The 17,162-nt window shown below is 40.1% G+C and overlaps 1 protein-coding gene across 3 annotated transcripts; it reads left to right on the top strand.

Moving 5' to 3' along the window:
* Positions 1-3,002: 3,002 nt before the first annotated feature.
* Positions 3,003-16,880, top strand: LOC117515566 (ubiquitin-associated protein 1-like). 3 transcript variants are annotated; one of them, XM_034176183.1, is made up of 7 exons: positions 3,003-3,564; positions 3,642-3,783; positions 12,424-12,920; positions 12,993-13,140; positions 13,248-13,418; positions 16,330-16,431; positions 16,500-16,880. In XM_034176183.1, exons 2-7 carry the CDS (start codon positions 3,661-3,663, stop codon positions 16,632-16,634), a joined length of 1,176 nt encoding a protein of 391 aa, XP_034032074.1. In that variant the 5' UTR covers positions 3,003-3,564; positions 3,642-3,660; the 3' UTR covers positions 16,635-16,880. The 3 variants fall into 3 exon arrangements, with proteins under 3 accessions (XP_034032074.1, XP_034032072.1, XP_034032073.1); XM_034176181.1 differs by having other exon boundaries at positions 13,245-13,418; XM_034176182.1 differs by lacking the exon at positions 3,003-3,564 and having other exon boundaries at positions 3,571-3,783; positions 13,245-13,418.
* The last annotated feature ends 282 nt before the right edge of the window (positions 16,881-17,162 follow it).

Below are 17,162 nucleotides of genomic sequence, written 5' to 3'. Positions count from 1 at the left end.
ACTATAGCACTATATGGACACTCACCAGTTTTGGTCTCTCTAAACACTAGAAACATTGATATATTCCATATGAAAGCATCACAGTAACATATTACATACCTTTAACCAGCAGCTGATTTTCAGTATTCATATAAGTATTTTCATTGCACTAATTATACAGAAATGATAAAAACGGCCCTAACAGAGTGTTTTTGTTTCAACATTTATGATTAATTTGTAAGCACTTGCAGAATGCAGACAGTTATCAACAAAGTACCAAAAATATTAAACAAAACCATAAAGGCAAAATAAAAAGTAAGTAAACACATCCATCCATCCATCCATTTTCTTCCGCTTTATCCAGAGTCAGGTCGCAGGGGCAGCAGCTCAAGTAAAGCCGCCTAGACCTCCCAATCCACACACACCTCCCTCAGCTCCTCCAGGGGAACCCCAAGGCGTTCCCAAGCCAGCCGAGAGATGTAATCCCTCCAGCGTGTCCTGGGTCTTCTCCGGGGCCTCCTCCCAATGGGACGTGCCCGGAACACGTCTCCAGCGAGGCGTCCAGGAGGCATCCGGAAAAGATGCCTGAGCCACCTCAACTGACTCCTTTCGACGTGGAGGAGCAGCGGCTCGACTCCGAGCTCCTCCCGAGTGACCGAGCTCCTCACCCTATCTCTAAGGGAGCACCCAGCCACCCTGCGGAGGAAACTCATCTCGGCCGCCTGTACTCGCGATCTCGTTCTTTCGGTCATGAGCCAAATCTCATGACCATAGGTGAGGATCGGAATGTAGATCAATCAGTAAATCGAGAGCTTTGCCCACCTACTCAGCTCTCTCTTCACCACGACGGACCGATACAACGACCGCATCACTGCAGATGCTGCACCAATCCGTCTATCGATCTCATGCTCCATCCGTCCCTCACTCGTGAACTAGACCCCGAGATACTTAAACTCCTCAACTTGAGGCAAGGACACTCCACCGACCTGAAGAGGGCAAAGCACCTTTTTCCGGTCGAGAACCATGGCCTCGGATTTGGAGGTGCTGATTTTCATCCCGGACGCTTCACACTCGGCTGCAAACCGCCCCAGTGCACGCTGAAGGTCCTGATTTGACGAAGCCAACAGAACCACATCGTCCGCAAACAGCAGAGACGAGATTCTGTGGTTCCCAAACCAGACCCCCTCTACCGCCTGGCTGCGCCTATAAATTCTGTCCATAAAAATAATGAACAGAACCGGTGACAAAGGGCAGCCCTGGCAGAGGCCAACGTGCACTGGAAACAGGTTCGACTTACTACCGGCAATGCGAACTAAGCTCCTGCTGCGGTCGTACAGGGACCGGATAGCCCTTAGCAAAGGACCCCAGACCCCGTACTCCCGGAGCACTCCCCACAGGGTGCCCCGAGGGACACGGTCAAACGCCTTCTCCAGATCCACAAAACACATGTGGACTGGTTGGGCGAACTCCCATGAACCCTCGAGCACTTGATGGAGCATGTAGAGCTGGTCCAGTGTGCCGCGACCAGGACGAAAACCACACTGCTCCACCTGAATCCGAGGTTCGACCATCGGTCGAATTCTCCTCTCCAGTACTCTGGAATAGACCTTACCGGGGAGGCTGAGGAGTGTGATCCCCCTATAGTTGGAACACACCCACCGGTCCCCCTTCTTAAACAGAGGGACCACCACCCCAGTCTGCCAATCCAGAGGCACTGTCCCCGATCACCACGCGATGTTGCAGAGGCGTGTCAGCCAAGACAGTCCCACAACATCCAGAGACTTAAGGTACTCAGGACGGATTTCATCCACCCCAGGAGCCTTGTCACCGAGGAGCTTTCTAACCACCTCGGTGACTTCAGCCTGGGTAATGGATGAGTCTGCCTCTGAGTCCCCAGTCTCTGCTTCCTCTTCGGAAGACGTGATGATGGGATTGAGGAGATCCTCGAAGTACTCCTTCCACCGCCCGACAACATCCCCAGTCAGGGTCAACAGCTCCCCACCCGCACCGTAAACAGTGCTGGTGGAGAGCTGCTTCCGCCTCCTGAGGCGTCGGACGGTTTGCCAGAATCTCTTCGAGGCCGACCGATAGTCCCCCTCCATAGCCTCCCCGAACTCCTCCCAGACCCAAGTTTTTGCCTCTGCGACCACACGGGCTGCGGCACGCTTGGCCTGCCGGTACCTGTCGTCAGGCAGCTGGCAGCTAAGTAAACACAGTATTGTAAATATAACATGTAAATAATTTGTCTAACTGACCAATATCATAGGCTGACTATGAAGCCCAGCTTCTGCACAAATTGGGTTTGGAGCCAGGTTTGGACCTGTATAGTCACTGCAGTAAACATCTAGCACCAAATCTGTTGCTATAATTTCTAAATTACCAAAATAAACTGTACACATCTGAAAAGTAGTGATCTAATAGTTCTAAAAGTGGCAAAGATATGACATTCCAATTATTGCACCGATGTCGATTATCGCGGTTAGATTTTCAATGTTTGGTGACCTTGAGCAACCTCTAAATAATTTCTGATTGGCAAACAATTTTACATGTGAGAATGACTCACCAAAAGGAAACTTTTTGGTGGGTGAGACTCGAAATTTTTTAAAGTTGGCATTTTTTGGGACACCCTAATATATATATATATATATATATATATATATATATATATATATATATATATATATATATATATATATATATATATATATATATATAAAGAGAGAGAGAGAGAGAGAGAGAGAGAGAGAGAGAGAGTTGTCAAATGAGACAATGAAACTGAAAAAAAATGTGAAGTATTATAATGTTATGTAAACTATGACAATGAGCTCATCAACACATGACAGTCAATGTATCAAAGTCATCTACGGCCATGTAGCAGGTTATTCTGGGCACAATCTAATAAAATAAAAAATCAGAGGGTTGGTTATGAAGTGTAGGCTGCTTGGACTCCATGCACTGAAGCAGTTGTGATGGCTTCATTGCCTCATTACACAGCTTGTCTCCAAATATTTGTCAATCTTAAATTAATTGTGATTGTTTAATATATGAATAAATGATTATCACCACAGACTTGGAGCTGCCCTTTAATTTTCTAGTGTTTACTACAGTTGGGTGATGAGATTCTTCAGTACAGCTTTAACTTTTCTTATGTGCACTAATACACGGTCACAGTTGCATAAGCAGATGTAATCTGTTTCCAAATACCTCAGCATTTCCCTGAGCCGTATTAAAGTCACTTTACAATTACACTGTCTGGAATGTGGCTTATGAATGAGGACGCTGCAGTCACCTTTCCTAAAAAAAAAAGGAAATGCCATCTTAAAATATAGAATGCAGTATAACTGTTATGTTATTAAATTATTGACAAGGCCTATTTTACAGCAATACTATATATAATTGTAAATTAATCAATAACCTATGAACCTGTCATGCTTGAATTTCATATTGGTAAACAACACCTCAGATTATGTCAGGTGGCTTGTCCACGAAGAGATCTGTCACGTATGATGATGACGTGCGTGTGAGTCATTTACTCCAGATGCCTGTCAGCGCTTCACACCATCTGCTCATCTGAGGCTGGCAGAGGTAAGTGTTGATGAAAGTGGAACACAGCTCTGATCTACAAATGAAAAATCTGAAACTACGTGGCTCATCTGGTGTAGGATACTGGTTTTGGTGGAAATGAACACTTTGGAGGACGTACCATTTCAGACCCTGCTGGGTCGCCTGGAGGAGGACTTACAGCTGGTGAAGGCCCCGGACGTCACGGTGCCAGACTGCTGCCGGATACTGCAAGAAACTGAGGTTACACAAGAACAGATTCACATGTTCTAGTTATAGTGCTAATGAGTGCTTTTAGTAATAACCTGATGCCAAATGTTATCACAGATTAATAATACCCATTAACGTCCAAATTGCATCCCTTTAACGTTTGAATATTTTAATAGTGGTGACAAATTGTCTTGAAAGTTAATGCTGATTTAAAGATATAGCTGTGCTTTCTTCATGATTTTTTTTTTCTTTCTGTGTGAAGGTTTCCCTGCAATAAATTCCATGAAAATTCTTCTGTAGATGCCCTTATAATTGCATTACAGGAAATGCAAAATTATTAATTAAGTTTTTGCTGAAGAAAGAAATGTGAGTTGTTTAGATACTGGAATTAAGAAGTACGAAGCTCATGACTGAACCCTGAAAGTGCCACAGAACAATGTGAGGCCTAGATCTCTATTCAGATAAAGAATAAATTGAATATGCAAACATTTAGTGTGATGACAAACATGCATTCCAGCTTTTTAATCCAACTATAGAACGCGTAGAGAGTGCATAGCAAGGCCAAACAGCAGAATACCTGGGAAAAAAAAATGTATGAATGGATTTTATAGCTCATGCTGTTTTTTTCTGGCTTGTTTGCATGGACTGGGTGTTTGATAGGGTTGTGGAAGACAGCATCTTGACTGATTTTGTTGTTGAGGAAAGGTTTACCTTGTGATCTTTATGGAATCAACAGATGCCCTTATTGTAGCACTTGAGAAGCAGAGTGAGGAATCAGAGTGTCTGGGTTTGTGCTTGTCCTGGATTAAGACTAAGATCGATGCTTTCAGTGACTCAGCCAGGAGAAATGTGTCTGTATGTAGTTCAAGTGTTACACTTGTTGAGATATTTGCTTATCGCAGGTTTGACATTCATGTCTCTGGGTCCTTGGCTTTTAGATGCCCAGGAAGACCATAAAAAAACTTATGACATCACAAAAGTTGTTTGGCAATGCCAATACCATTTTGGGTCAAGGATGAACTCTGCAAAAATGGAAAGTTGATAGTACTAATACTTTGAGAAATTAGTGATATTAACTAACAACAATGAACAATGGACATTGTGCTGCAATGCACCATGGGAGTTCAGAATTTTGGGGTTATAAATGTTGTTATTGTGGTTCATGTTTTTTTAATAGTGTGGTTAGTGTTATTGATTTATTGTGTTTTTATAGATCACTTGGTTTCGTCAGTTTAGTAAGTGTCATGTAGCTGTTACCATGAGTGAGAACTGTAGTGCTTTTGATGTCTTCTGTCACCGTCTCTGTTTGTGGGTGTGTAAAAATAGAAGCACCTGCATTCAGCAGAATGTAGAAAAACAAAGCTCTGCTTGCATATAACTTCCATCACATGGAGGATGAACTCTACCTAAATGGAATGTTGATAGGGCTAATATTTTTGGGGAAGCTACAGATAGTAGCTAACAACACTGAACAATGGACGTTGATATTTACTTTCTGGACTCACACGCCATTCTAGCAGGGGACAGTAAAACATCTATATTTTAAAAGCGTGCGCTCGTGCATGATTTTTTAGTAAGTTCAATATAAGTACATAGTATAATTGTAAATACATAAGATTTTTACATAACTACCTTGAATGCAACGTGAGCAGACATCCGCCTATAACCGCCTTCTTCACTTTTGATGCCAATCACATGGACGCTGATTCATGAATCAAACTAAAGTCATTTGATTCATAAAGGTATTTTGCCTTGCCCTCATCTGTACCTTTACTACGCGGCCTGCCTTTCTGTGTACCGGACCCTGGACTGTCTCCCGAGGTGTCAGCGCACATCCACCGGCGCGGCTCCACCTGAAGCCCGAGGCGTCAGCGCAGTTCCACCGGCGCGGCTTTACCGAGGCCCGAGGCGCCAGCGCGGAGTTATCTGACCATGGGTCCGAAGAAGGCACTGACGGCGGAGGAGGGAGACGATATCAAGAAGTCCCTGGACTTTTTGTCTGAGGAAATCTCTGTGGTTAAAATGCAGCAGAAATCCATTATGGAGCTGGTGGAAGAAGTGAAGGCTCTCCGGATCCAGAATGCCGAGAAAGACCGGCGTCTGGTGCACCTGGAGAACCGTGTTGCGGAGTTGGAACAGTACACAAGGATGAACGACGTTATTATTACAGGAATTCATATTAAACCTCGATCCTACGCACGGGCGGTGTCAGAAGACAGCGGAGGGGAGGCCAGTGAGCAGGAGGCCAGCTCAGTGGAACAACAGGTGGCTGACTTCCTGCAATCTAAAGGTATTCAAATGGACTGTAATAACATTGAAGCGTGCCAACCCCTGCCCAGGAGAGAGGATGGAGACAAGCGAGCTGTTATAATGAGGTTTGTCAACAGAAAACATAAAATGGCATTGTTAAAACAGGGACGGAAACTCAAAGGAACAAACGTATTCATCAATGAACATCTGACCAAAAGAAACGCAGACATCGCCAGGAAAGCTCGTTTCTTAAAAAAGCAGGGAAAAATTCAACAGACATGGACATCCAACTGCAAAACATTTATCAAATTGAATGGAACACCAGAACAAGCGAAGGTTATGGTAATCAGGAACATCGAGGAACTGGACAAATACGACCAATAAGGTATGAGGACACAAACACATCACAACACCATGACACAGACCAGAGGAACCTATTCATCTACTACATCATCTACATCTGGAGACAAGAAGGATATAACTCAAAGGATTGCTGATCATGGAAAAGTAGAACTGAGAACATTTAAATACACAGACCACAATGTACTGGACTTGGAGCACGATATAGACCCGGACAATAATTTCTTCTCAAATATCAATGACAGTTGTTGCTATTATACAGATGAACAGTTTAATCGGATCATTAGAACGGATAACAAATTATCAATAATCCATTTCAACAGCAGAAGTCTATATGCAAACTTTAACAACATTAAAGAATATTTAAGTCAGTTTAAAAAAATATTTAACATAATTGCTATATCAGAAACATGGATCAATGAAGATAAAGGAATGGATTTTGAACTGGATGGATATGAATTTAATTGTGTAAACAGAAAGAATAAGAGTGGAGGAGTGGCTGTGTATGTGGATAAGAACATGGATTATAAAATAGTAGACAATATGACAACTGTGATTGATAACTTATTAGAATGTATAACTATTGAAATATGTGAAGAAAAAAGCAAAAATGTATTAGTCAGCTGTATATATAGAGCACCAGGATCTAGTATTGAAACATTCACTGACTGTATGGGAAAAACGTTCTCAAAAACTAATAAAAAAAACTGTGTTCATTTGTGGTGACTTAAATATTGATCTGCTCAATCCAAATAAGCATAAAATAACAGATGAATTTATCAATATAATGTACAGTACGAGTTTATATCCAAAAATCACCAGGCCAAGCAGAATTACATCCCATAATGCTACCTTAATTGATAATATATTCAGCAATGATATTGAGAATAATACTGTGAGTGGATTATTAATCAATGACATTAGTGATCATCTACCAGTTTTCATCGTTTATAATAGAAACCATCGGCGGAATCAGCCAGAGGAGAAAATAAAATACAGGCGAGTGCGGACAGAGGAAAACATGAACACACTAAAGAAGGATTTACAGGAGCAAAACTGGGAAAAGGTATACAGTGAAAGTGATGTTGATAGTGCATATGAAACTTTTTTACAAATATTTACATCATTATATGATAAAAATTGTCCAATTAAACAAGACTACAGAAAACAAAAAATCCAAGCTCGACCATGGATGACGAAAGGGTTACGAAATGCATGTAATAAGAAAAATACACTGTATAGAGAATTCATAAAACTAAAGACTAAAGAGGCAGAAAATAGATATAAGAAATACAAAAATAGATTAACTAATATTATACGGGTATGTAGGAAGGAATATTATAGTAACATATTATATAATAACAAAAACAATATTAAAGGAATATGGGATATATTAAATAGCATTATCAAAAATGGTAATAAAAAACAGAGTTACCCTCAGTATTTCATTGATAATAATGTCAAGAAGGAAAATAAGGATGAGGTAGTCAACGGTTTTAATAATTTTTTTGTAAATATTGGACCAAGCTTGGCAGAAAAAATTCCCGATTCCCAACCTGAGGATTGGGATAATAATCTCATAGAAAGAAATCCCTGTTCAATGTTCCTCACAGCAGTGGATGGAAAAGAAATTATAGACATTGTGAATAATTGTAAATATAAAACATCTACGGATTTAAATGAAATTGATATGGTGGTGGTAAAACAGGTCATTGAATGGATTGTAGAACCATTAACATACATCTGTAACTTATCATTTCAAACCGGTAAATTTCCCAATCAAATGAAAATAGCTAAGGTTGTGCCGCTGTATAAGACTGGGGATAGACACCACTTCACAAATTATAGACCTGTTTCTTTGCTTCCACAATTTTCCAAATTATTAGAAAAGTTATTCAATAATAGATTAGACAAATTCATAAATAAACATAAATTACTTACTGATAGTCAATATGGATTCAGAGCACATAGTTCAACATCACTTGCATTAATAGAATCAGTTGAGGAGATTACAAACGCCATAGACCACAAATTACATTCAGTTGGAATATTTATAGACCTTAAAAAGGCTTTTGATACAATCAATCATGACATATTAATCAATAAACTTGAACAGTATGGGATTAGGGGGTTGGTGTTGCACTGGGTGAGAAGCTACTTAAGTAACAGAAAACAGTTTGTGAAGTTGGGGGAATATACATCATCATGCTAGGACAATGCTTGTGGCGTCCCACAGGGGTCAGTATTGGGTCCAAAACTGTTTCTAATTTATATAAATGATATTGTCAATGTTTCCAAAATATATTAAAATTAGTATTATTTGCAGATGACACAAGCATTTTTTGTTCAGGGGGGGATTTGCAGGAGTTACTGAGGAGGATCAGTATAGAAATGGGAAAATTGAAAATATGGTTTGACAGAAACAAATTATCATTAAACTTAAGTAAAACAAAATACATGTTATTTGGCTATTGTAATACAGACATACAGGTTCAGTTACAAGTCGAGGGGGTAGATATTGAAAGGGTACATGAAAATAAGTTTCTGGGGGTGATAATAGATGATAAGATAAACTGGAAGACTCATATAAAACATATACAAAGTAAACTGTCAAGAAGCATTTCAGTTCTAAACAAAGCGAAACATATTCTGGACCACAACTCACTCCGCATTCTTTACTGCTCACTGGTTTGACCATATTTACGGTACTGTGCAGAGGTATGGGGTAATACTTATAAAGGTACAACACAATCACTATCAGTAATGCAGAAAAGAGCTATAAGAATTATTCATAATACTGGCTATAGAGATCATACAAATCCACTATTTTTACAATCCAAATTCTTAAAATTCACAGACTTGGTTCATTTTCAAACAGTACAAATTGTGTATAAAGCAATAAACAATTTACTTCCAGCAAATATTAAAAATATGTTTTTTAACAGATCAGGGGATTACAGTCTGAGGGGGAAATTTAATTTAAAGCATCAGTGGGCACGAACAACATTAAAAGGTTTCTGTATTTCTGTCTGTGGGGTGAGGATGTGGAACAGATTGGGAGTGGGGCTCAAGCAATGTCCAAGCATGAACCAGTTCAAACAGCGGTACAAAAATATGTTTTTTTCTAGGTATAGGGAGGAGGAAGGGTAATGAAGGTTAGGGTGTTTTTGTTTTTTGCTTCAGCTTGTAAATATATAGTATTTTGTATGTAAGTAGGTATGTGTAGGTGTATATTTATGTTTGTGTATATATATGTGTATGTATGTTGATGTGTGTATGTATATATATATATATATATACACATATATATATATATATATATATATATATATATATATATATATATATATATATATATATATATATATATATATATATATATATATATATATATATACACATATATATAGATATCGGTTTAGGTTTTTAGGAATCTATGTGTATATGTGGCAAAGGGTATTACTGGTTGTGGGGAAGAAGGGGTAGGGATAAATAAGCTGATGCTTCACCCTACCCCTTTTCGGACATGTTGGGTACACAGTAGGAACTTTTTTGTTTTGTCTTTACTGATCTATCTTGTAATTGTTGTTGTATCAAATGTTCGAAATAAACAGTTTTCATTCATTCATTCATTCATTCATTTTCATTCATTCATTCATTCATTAAAAATACATGGATGACACAAGAAAGTGAAAACATTTATTTCCGTTGTGGTCCATTTAAAGCTCAAATGACAAAATAGAAGTAATAGTAACTCCCTTCAGCTGCTCCCTTGTTTTTGACACAGCAAATCCAAGGAGGATCTGCATGTTGATTTGGCACAATTTTTACAGCAGATGCCTTCCTGACGCAACTCCACATTACGTGGAGAAATGTGGCAGGGGTGGGGTTTGAACTGAGAACCTTCCACACTGGGATTAAGCGCACTAATCACTTGGCCACAACCCCTGCACAAAATAGATGTAATAACAAAATAAAATGAAATAATAATAATAATAATAATAATAGTGTGTATATGATAACAAGAACCTAAACAATTCATAAATACATTAAGACAGTTGTTGTTCAAGGATTCAAGGATTCAAAAGAATTTTATTGTCATATGCACAAAGGAACATGTTCCCTGCACAATGAAATGTGTTTACTGCATTTAATCCATCCTAATTGCCAGTTAGGAGCAGAAGTCACCTTTGGGCACCCGGGGACCAGCTCCAGATGTATATCCTGCCTAAGGTCAACAGCAGGGCTGAGCAAACCATGACCAGCCTCATGACGACAGACGACACACACAAACAATGCACATAAGCCGGACCGGTACATGAACACATATAAAAAGCACACACAAGGTAAAACTTGGGAAAGAAAAACCTTCATTGCTGCTGCATTGAATCGTGCAGCAGCAATGCAGGAAAAAACCCATCAGCACAATGAACAATGATCACACACAACAACAGGAAGAGAGACGACGACCGAGATTTGTAAGAGTCCAGTTATCAGACAGAACACCCGGAGGCCGCCTTTAGGCGCCATCAACGGCCTTGTTTGTCTGTTCTGGAGGGAGGAGGGGCCCAGCCCTGAACAGTCCACTGTCCACAGTCAACGTCAGAGCTGGAGAAGCTGAGGGCGGGGGAAGACCATGGGAATGAGGCATGAGCGTTGTTCTTCTCCAGGAGGTTGTTGTCTTTTGGCTGCTCCCGTTTTTGTTCGCGGTCACCACAGCGGATACAACCAGATCCGCATTGGTATTTGGCACAAGTTTTATGCTGGATGCCCTTCCTGATGCAACTCCAGTGTTATCTGGAGAAACACACACAGCCGCTGGTGTTCAAAAGAGGTCTCCCATCCAAGTACTAACCAGATCCTGCTCTGCTTAGCTTCTGAGATCTGACAGGAACAGGCTGACACAGAGCAGACCAGCTGCAAATACATTAAGACAATAAATTAACATAAATAAATTATGTAATTAACATGAAATAAAAGGATTGAGTTCTTCTAAAAACTGTTGAGGTCTAAGGTTCTAAAAACATTCTGGACTCACAAACCAATCTAACTCATTACAGAAATTTAGCATAATTTATTTCGACTCTTGAAAAATGCCAGCTACCTATTTTATAAACACTACCCAATCTAGAGCCCATGGATCCCCACAGGCAACATGCTAGTGTGTGTGTGTGTGTGTGTGTGTGTGTGTGTGTGTGTGTGTGTGTGTGTGTGTGTGTGTGTGTGTGTGTGTGTGTATATACAGTTGTGGTCAAACATTTACATACCCTGGCAGAATTTTAGATTTTTTGGGACATTTTTCAGAGAATGTGAATGATAACACAAAAAAATAACTTTTTTAGCTTTGCATTTTGTACCCCTAGTTACACAGCTTAATGATGAAGCTCCTTCTCCTTGCACTGTCACTAAGTTTTTGAGAACTGTACACTTTGTGCAGATTTACCATAGAGTGCCATACTGTTTGTATTTCTTCATAATTGATGTAAATAAAATCCAAGACATATTCAGTGGCAGCTTTATCATCAGAGAGTCTTGTCCACAACAATTACAAAAGACTCCAAGCTGTCATTGATGTTAAAGGGGGCAATATATGGTATTAGGAACAGGGGTATGTAAACTTTTGATCAGGGTCATTTGGGTAGTTTTTGTTGTCATTATGATTTAAAAAGAGTAAATGCAGTTGTTTGACAATAAATGGCTTCACCCAACCACTAACCATGAGTGAAAAATAAATTTTGTTATTATCCATATTCCCTGAAAAATGTCCAAAAAATTAAAATTCTGCCAGGGTATGTAAACATTTGACCACATATACATCTATCTATCTATCTATCTATCTATCTATCTAGATAGATATAGATATACAAATCTTGAGCCATTTAGTGCATGTAAAAGTGAATTTGTTTTGCAGTAATTTGCAGTAATCTCCAACTAAATCATCAACAAAATTTCTGTATTTATTGTTTAAATGTTTGTACTATGCTGCCAAAGAGAGACAAATCTGTGACCTTCTGGGGCTAAAGGTCACTGCTTAAAATAATTTTATATATTTTTTGACTGCAGTATGAGTTCAGCCTGGAGAAATGGATTTTGACCGGGCAGCAGCCGGTCTGTCAGGTCCCCTCCTGCCCCCCCTACTGGCTGATGTTTCACAGTCCTCAGGAGACCCGCAGGACTGGTCACCGGAGTAGTGACCTGTGGGTCCCTGTCTGTCGTCCCAGAAGCCACAGCCTGAATTCCGTAGACGGCGTCTGGTTGCAACATCACAGAGTCAAGTTCCTCATATCAGACTCTGATGATGAAGACTGGCGTTGTGAAAATGAAGGCTGTTCTTTGACAGAGCATAAAGTTCACATTAATAACAGAGATCATCGGCCTTGCAGTGCTGCACCCAAAAACCCCCTCAGCAGAGTCAAAGACCTCCACTGTGGCACACCTCAGCACTGTAAGCAGGGCACTCTTCAAAGCCTCGAAGGATCTCTACCATCCCTCCAAAACAGCAGGCGTCTCACTGCAGCGGAACAGCATAGGCCGCAACAGAACAACCCCCCACGCAACAGGCAGAACAGCCCCCCATGCAACAGGCAGAACAGCCCCCCATGCAACAGGCACAATAGCTCCCCATGCAACAGGCAGAACAGCAAGAAGATGCAGCGCTCACTGGGATCTCTGGGTAGAAAGTTCTCCCAAAACCCACAAACCACTGGCTCATCACCATCCAGACTGCAGCAGCAAAGACCCTCCTCTGCAGGACCTGTCATCAGAAACTGCAGGCAGAAGGTCACTAGAACTTTCCTTCTCGGATAGGAACACTTATTCCTATTTGTTTCACCTTATTCCTTTAACCTGTTGCATTTTTCAAATGACACTGTATTTGTGCTCAGCAGGCGCTGTGGACAGCGGGATCTCACGGGGTGGTCTTTGACTCAGCTGCAGAGCTGCTGTCAACACTCAGCCACGATGAACGGGAGCTGCTGGAAACCATCACTAACAAAGGTTACTCTTTATGCACAGCTATTGTGGCGCTGCAGAAGACCGGCTATCGTAACCCAGACAAGGTAGAGTCTACTAAGCATTTACACATTTTTAAAAACAGTTAATAGTCCATGGACCAAGCAGGTTTTCTGTACCACTTCAGCTGACTCAAGGACACAAAAATGCATATATTGGGATGGTACAATTTATTCCAAATATAAGGATTAAATCAAAACTTTGACAGCCAGTTTTCTTGAGACAAGTAATACAGATGGATACATGAACTTTTCAAAATCATTGAATGTCTTGGACTTAATTTATATCAGCCATTAAATATGAACAATTTGGTATAACTGTATCAAGAAGGCAGTTCTCAGAAATTCAATGACCATACTGGAAGGAGAATCGTGTGCAAAGCCACAAGACAGTCCTGAAAGAATTATAGGCTTCTGTGGAGGAGAGTGGAAAAACTGGGAATGGTGAAGCATTTGCCTGTTGCATCCCTATTCAAAGCTTCATGCTGGACTGGAGCAGAGGATTGTAAAACAGAACAAATATAGGCTCTAGTTTTGCTTGTGCCTACTTGCAACTACAGCTGAAATTGTTCTATGTAAAAAAAAACTTCTATACTACTTCATCACAAAGCTGTACAACTGGGGATGCAACGGACAAGTTGCGCAGTATCTGCTGGTTTAATCGATATCCCAGCAATAGCCAAGGATCCCTGAAGAGAACTCGTACGAGAGACATCTACTCCTCACATTAGGTATCTCGTTAGCATCCACATTCACATCTGCATTTTGGTTTGTTTGTTTTTTTTACACTTTGTGAAATGTACTGTTTAGATCAACTGGAATGTTTACACCATGAGCAAATTTGTACTTCAGAGAAAATTGGCAGGGCACACTGATCTTGCATTTTATTCTCTTTTGTGAGTTCTTGTGGTCTGTATGCAAAAGCTTTATGCATTAGAGTATTCAGTTTTCTTTTTATAGCATAGAGCACCGTGCTCATAGAGCGCAAACCTCCACCAGCACTAGTTTCCAGTTTCACAAAATTTTACCTTGGAACTAAATTTCAAGGTCAAAGTTCTGTTAGAAATGGCTTTTGATAAGGTAAAATATAATACAAAATCTAGATCAGAAGGGCTATTAAATGTTAAAATCAAACATCCCCTAAATCCGCAATACGGGTCAGATGCGGATCAAACTTAGTCTATTCATTGAGAGTGCCAGTTTGACCTCATTGTCACAAATGAGAGTAACTGAGGTGCTTTTGATTGAGATATAATGCAAAATGTACACTAAATGGGCTTTTCAATATTAAATTCAAAGGTCCACAAAATCCACAATCCAGATCAGATCCAGATCAAACATTGTCATGTGACAGTGAGTGCTAGTCTGCACCTCACTTTCAAATATGAGAGTGATTGGGGCACGTTTGATTAAGATATAATGTAACATATACATTTAATGGAGTTTTCAGTGTTAAATTTAAATGGTTACAAAATCTGTAATCTGTAAAGGATCCTACATAAGGCTGTAGAATATGAAATAAATTTGTTTTTTTTTTTTTGACAGTTATGAATTTTTGAAAATCATTTAAAGTTAGGGATTTTTACAGTCTTCCAAGATTTTTCCTGACTTTGTCCTATGACCTTGAAAACTGAATCGTTTCTTGTCTATCAGGATATGGTTCATCAGTGAAATTTCATTTCAATTTCAGTTTCAATTTATTTTCATTTATATAGCGCCAAATCACAACAGAGTTGCCTCAAAGCGCTTCACACAGGTAAGGTCTAACCTTACCAACCCTCAGAGCAACAGTGGTAAGGAAAAACTCCCTCTGAGGAAGAAACCTCAAGCAGACCAGACTCAAATGGGTGTCCCTCTGCTTGGGCCATGCTACAAACATAAATTACAGAAGAATTCACAGAACAATTCACGGACAAATATAGCTACAAGAAATGCTATTGGCGCACAGGACAGGAGGGTCGCCAACACAAATACAACTCCCATCTCTGGATGGAGCTGCACCTTAAACAGAGAGAAAAAACAGAATCAGGCATCAGAAAGACAAAAAATACTGTATAATTTGCCAGCATTAAACAACAAGACACAGAATTTAGGTAAAGTTGAGGCTGCGGCCCGCTCCAATTACTAATAAATGAATTAAAAGAGTAAAAAGCATAAAACAAAACTGTACCAGTATGCTAGCCATATGAAAGGGAAAATAAGTGCGTCTTAAGTCTGGACTTGAAAATTTCCACAGAATCTGACTGTTTTATTGACGCAGGGAGATCATTCCACAGAACAGGGGCACGATAAGAGAAAGCTCTGTGACCCGCAGACTTCTTATTCACCTTAGGGACACAAAGTAGTCCTGCACCTTGAGAACGTAAAGCCAGGGCCGGTACGTAAGGTTTAATTAGGTCAGCTAGGTAGGGAGGTGCCAGTCCATGAATAATTTTATAGGTTAGTAGCAGAACCTTAAAATCTGATCTCACTGGGACAGGAAGCCAGTGAAGAGATGCCAAAATGGGTGTAATGTGGTTGTACTTTCTGCTTTGTGTCAAAAGTCTGGCTGCAGCATTTTGAACCAATTGGAGACCCCTAATGCTAGACTGCATTAAACCAGAAAATAGAACATTGCAGTAGTCCAATCTAGAAGAGATAAATGAATGGATCAGGGTTTCAGCATCAGCCATAGACAGGATGGGACGAATCTTCGCTATATTTCGCAGGTGGAAGAAAGCAGTCCTAGCAATATTTCTAATGTGGAGGCCAAAGGACAACAAAGGATCAAAAATTACCCCAAGGTTCCTCACTTTTCATAACAATATATGAAAAACTGTGGGCCTCAAGACTGTTCACAGACAAACAAACAAGGGTGAAAACATAACCTCCTCCAACTTCATTGGCAGAGGTAAATATTGTAATCACGTAAGCCTTGTGTTTTTTCAGATTCCGGTTTGCTGTGGTCTTTTTATGTTAGGTCCTCAACTACTTGGTTGCTACTGACCATCTGTGCAAGCTGGGTTATGATGAAGCACAAGTAGAGGAGGCACTCGAAATGTTTCAGAACTGTGAGAGCAAGGTAATAATCATGATACTAAGCAAAGTGTACATTTATTAATGTTTATTAAAACTGAACATTGATTTCAGGCTGCCGAGTTCCTGCACCTCCTGACTCAGTTTAATGAGATGGGTTTCCAGCAAAATGCAATTAAAGAAGTGTTGCTTGTTCATGGAAACCACAGAGAGAGAGCCCTCGAAGAACTCATGACACGAATGACTTAAACTGGACAAGTTTCCATTCCTGGTCCACACTGAGAATTTATTCATGTTTACGAAATGTACCAAAGACACAGTCAAAGATACAGAATGGCTTCTGACGTTTAAACCTGTGCAACTCAAAACATACAGGGAACGAAAACACTGTTACAAGAAACTTATACTATCAAGCGTTTACTTATATTTCTAAGAGCCATCATTCCACTTAGAGCAAGCAAATCCTGGAACATTTGCTGCCCACTGCTAAAGAAAACAAAAAGGAAATGGCACTAGACAGTTCATAACAACTAATCAAAGAGGACAGAGTCCAAAACAAGAGCATGTTAAAAATAAAAAGCAACAGCAACAGTTCTTTGGATTCATTGGCATTTATATAATGGCTGAGTGGATCGTTGTCATTTGATTGGTGCTTTGTATGTCACATGACATGAATTATTCATCTCATTTGTGTTGCATTGCATTTAGAGTGCAATTTGGTTCCATTTAGTGTGCAAATTTGGTACCATTGCACTCTGCGCACACACACACACACAC

This window comes from Thalassophryne amazonica, chromosome 8, assembly GCF_902500255.1.
Source record: "Thalassophryne amazonica chromosome 8, fThaAma1.1, whole genome shotgun sequence".
Classification (NCBI taxonomy): domain Eukaryota; kingdom Metazoa; phylum Chordata; class Actinopteri; order Batrachoidiformes; family Batrachoididae; genus Thalassophryne; species Thalassophryne amazonica.
Note: the sequence above shows the minus strand (reverse complement) of the source record. Positions and strands in the feature narration are given on the sequence as shown.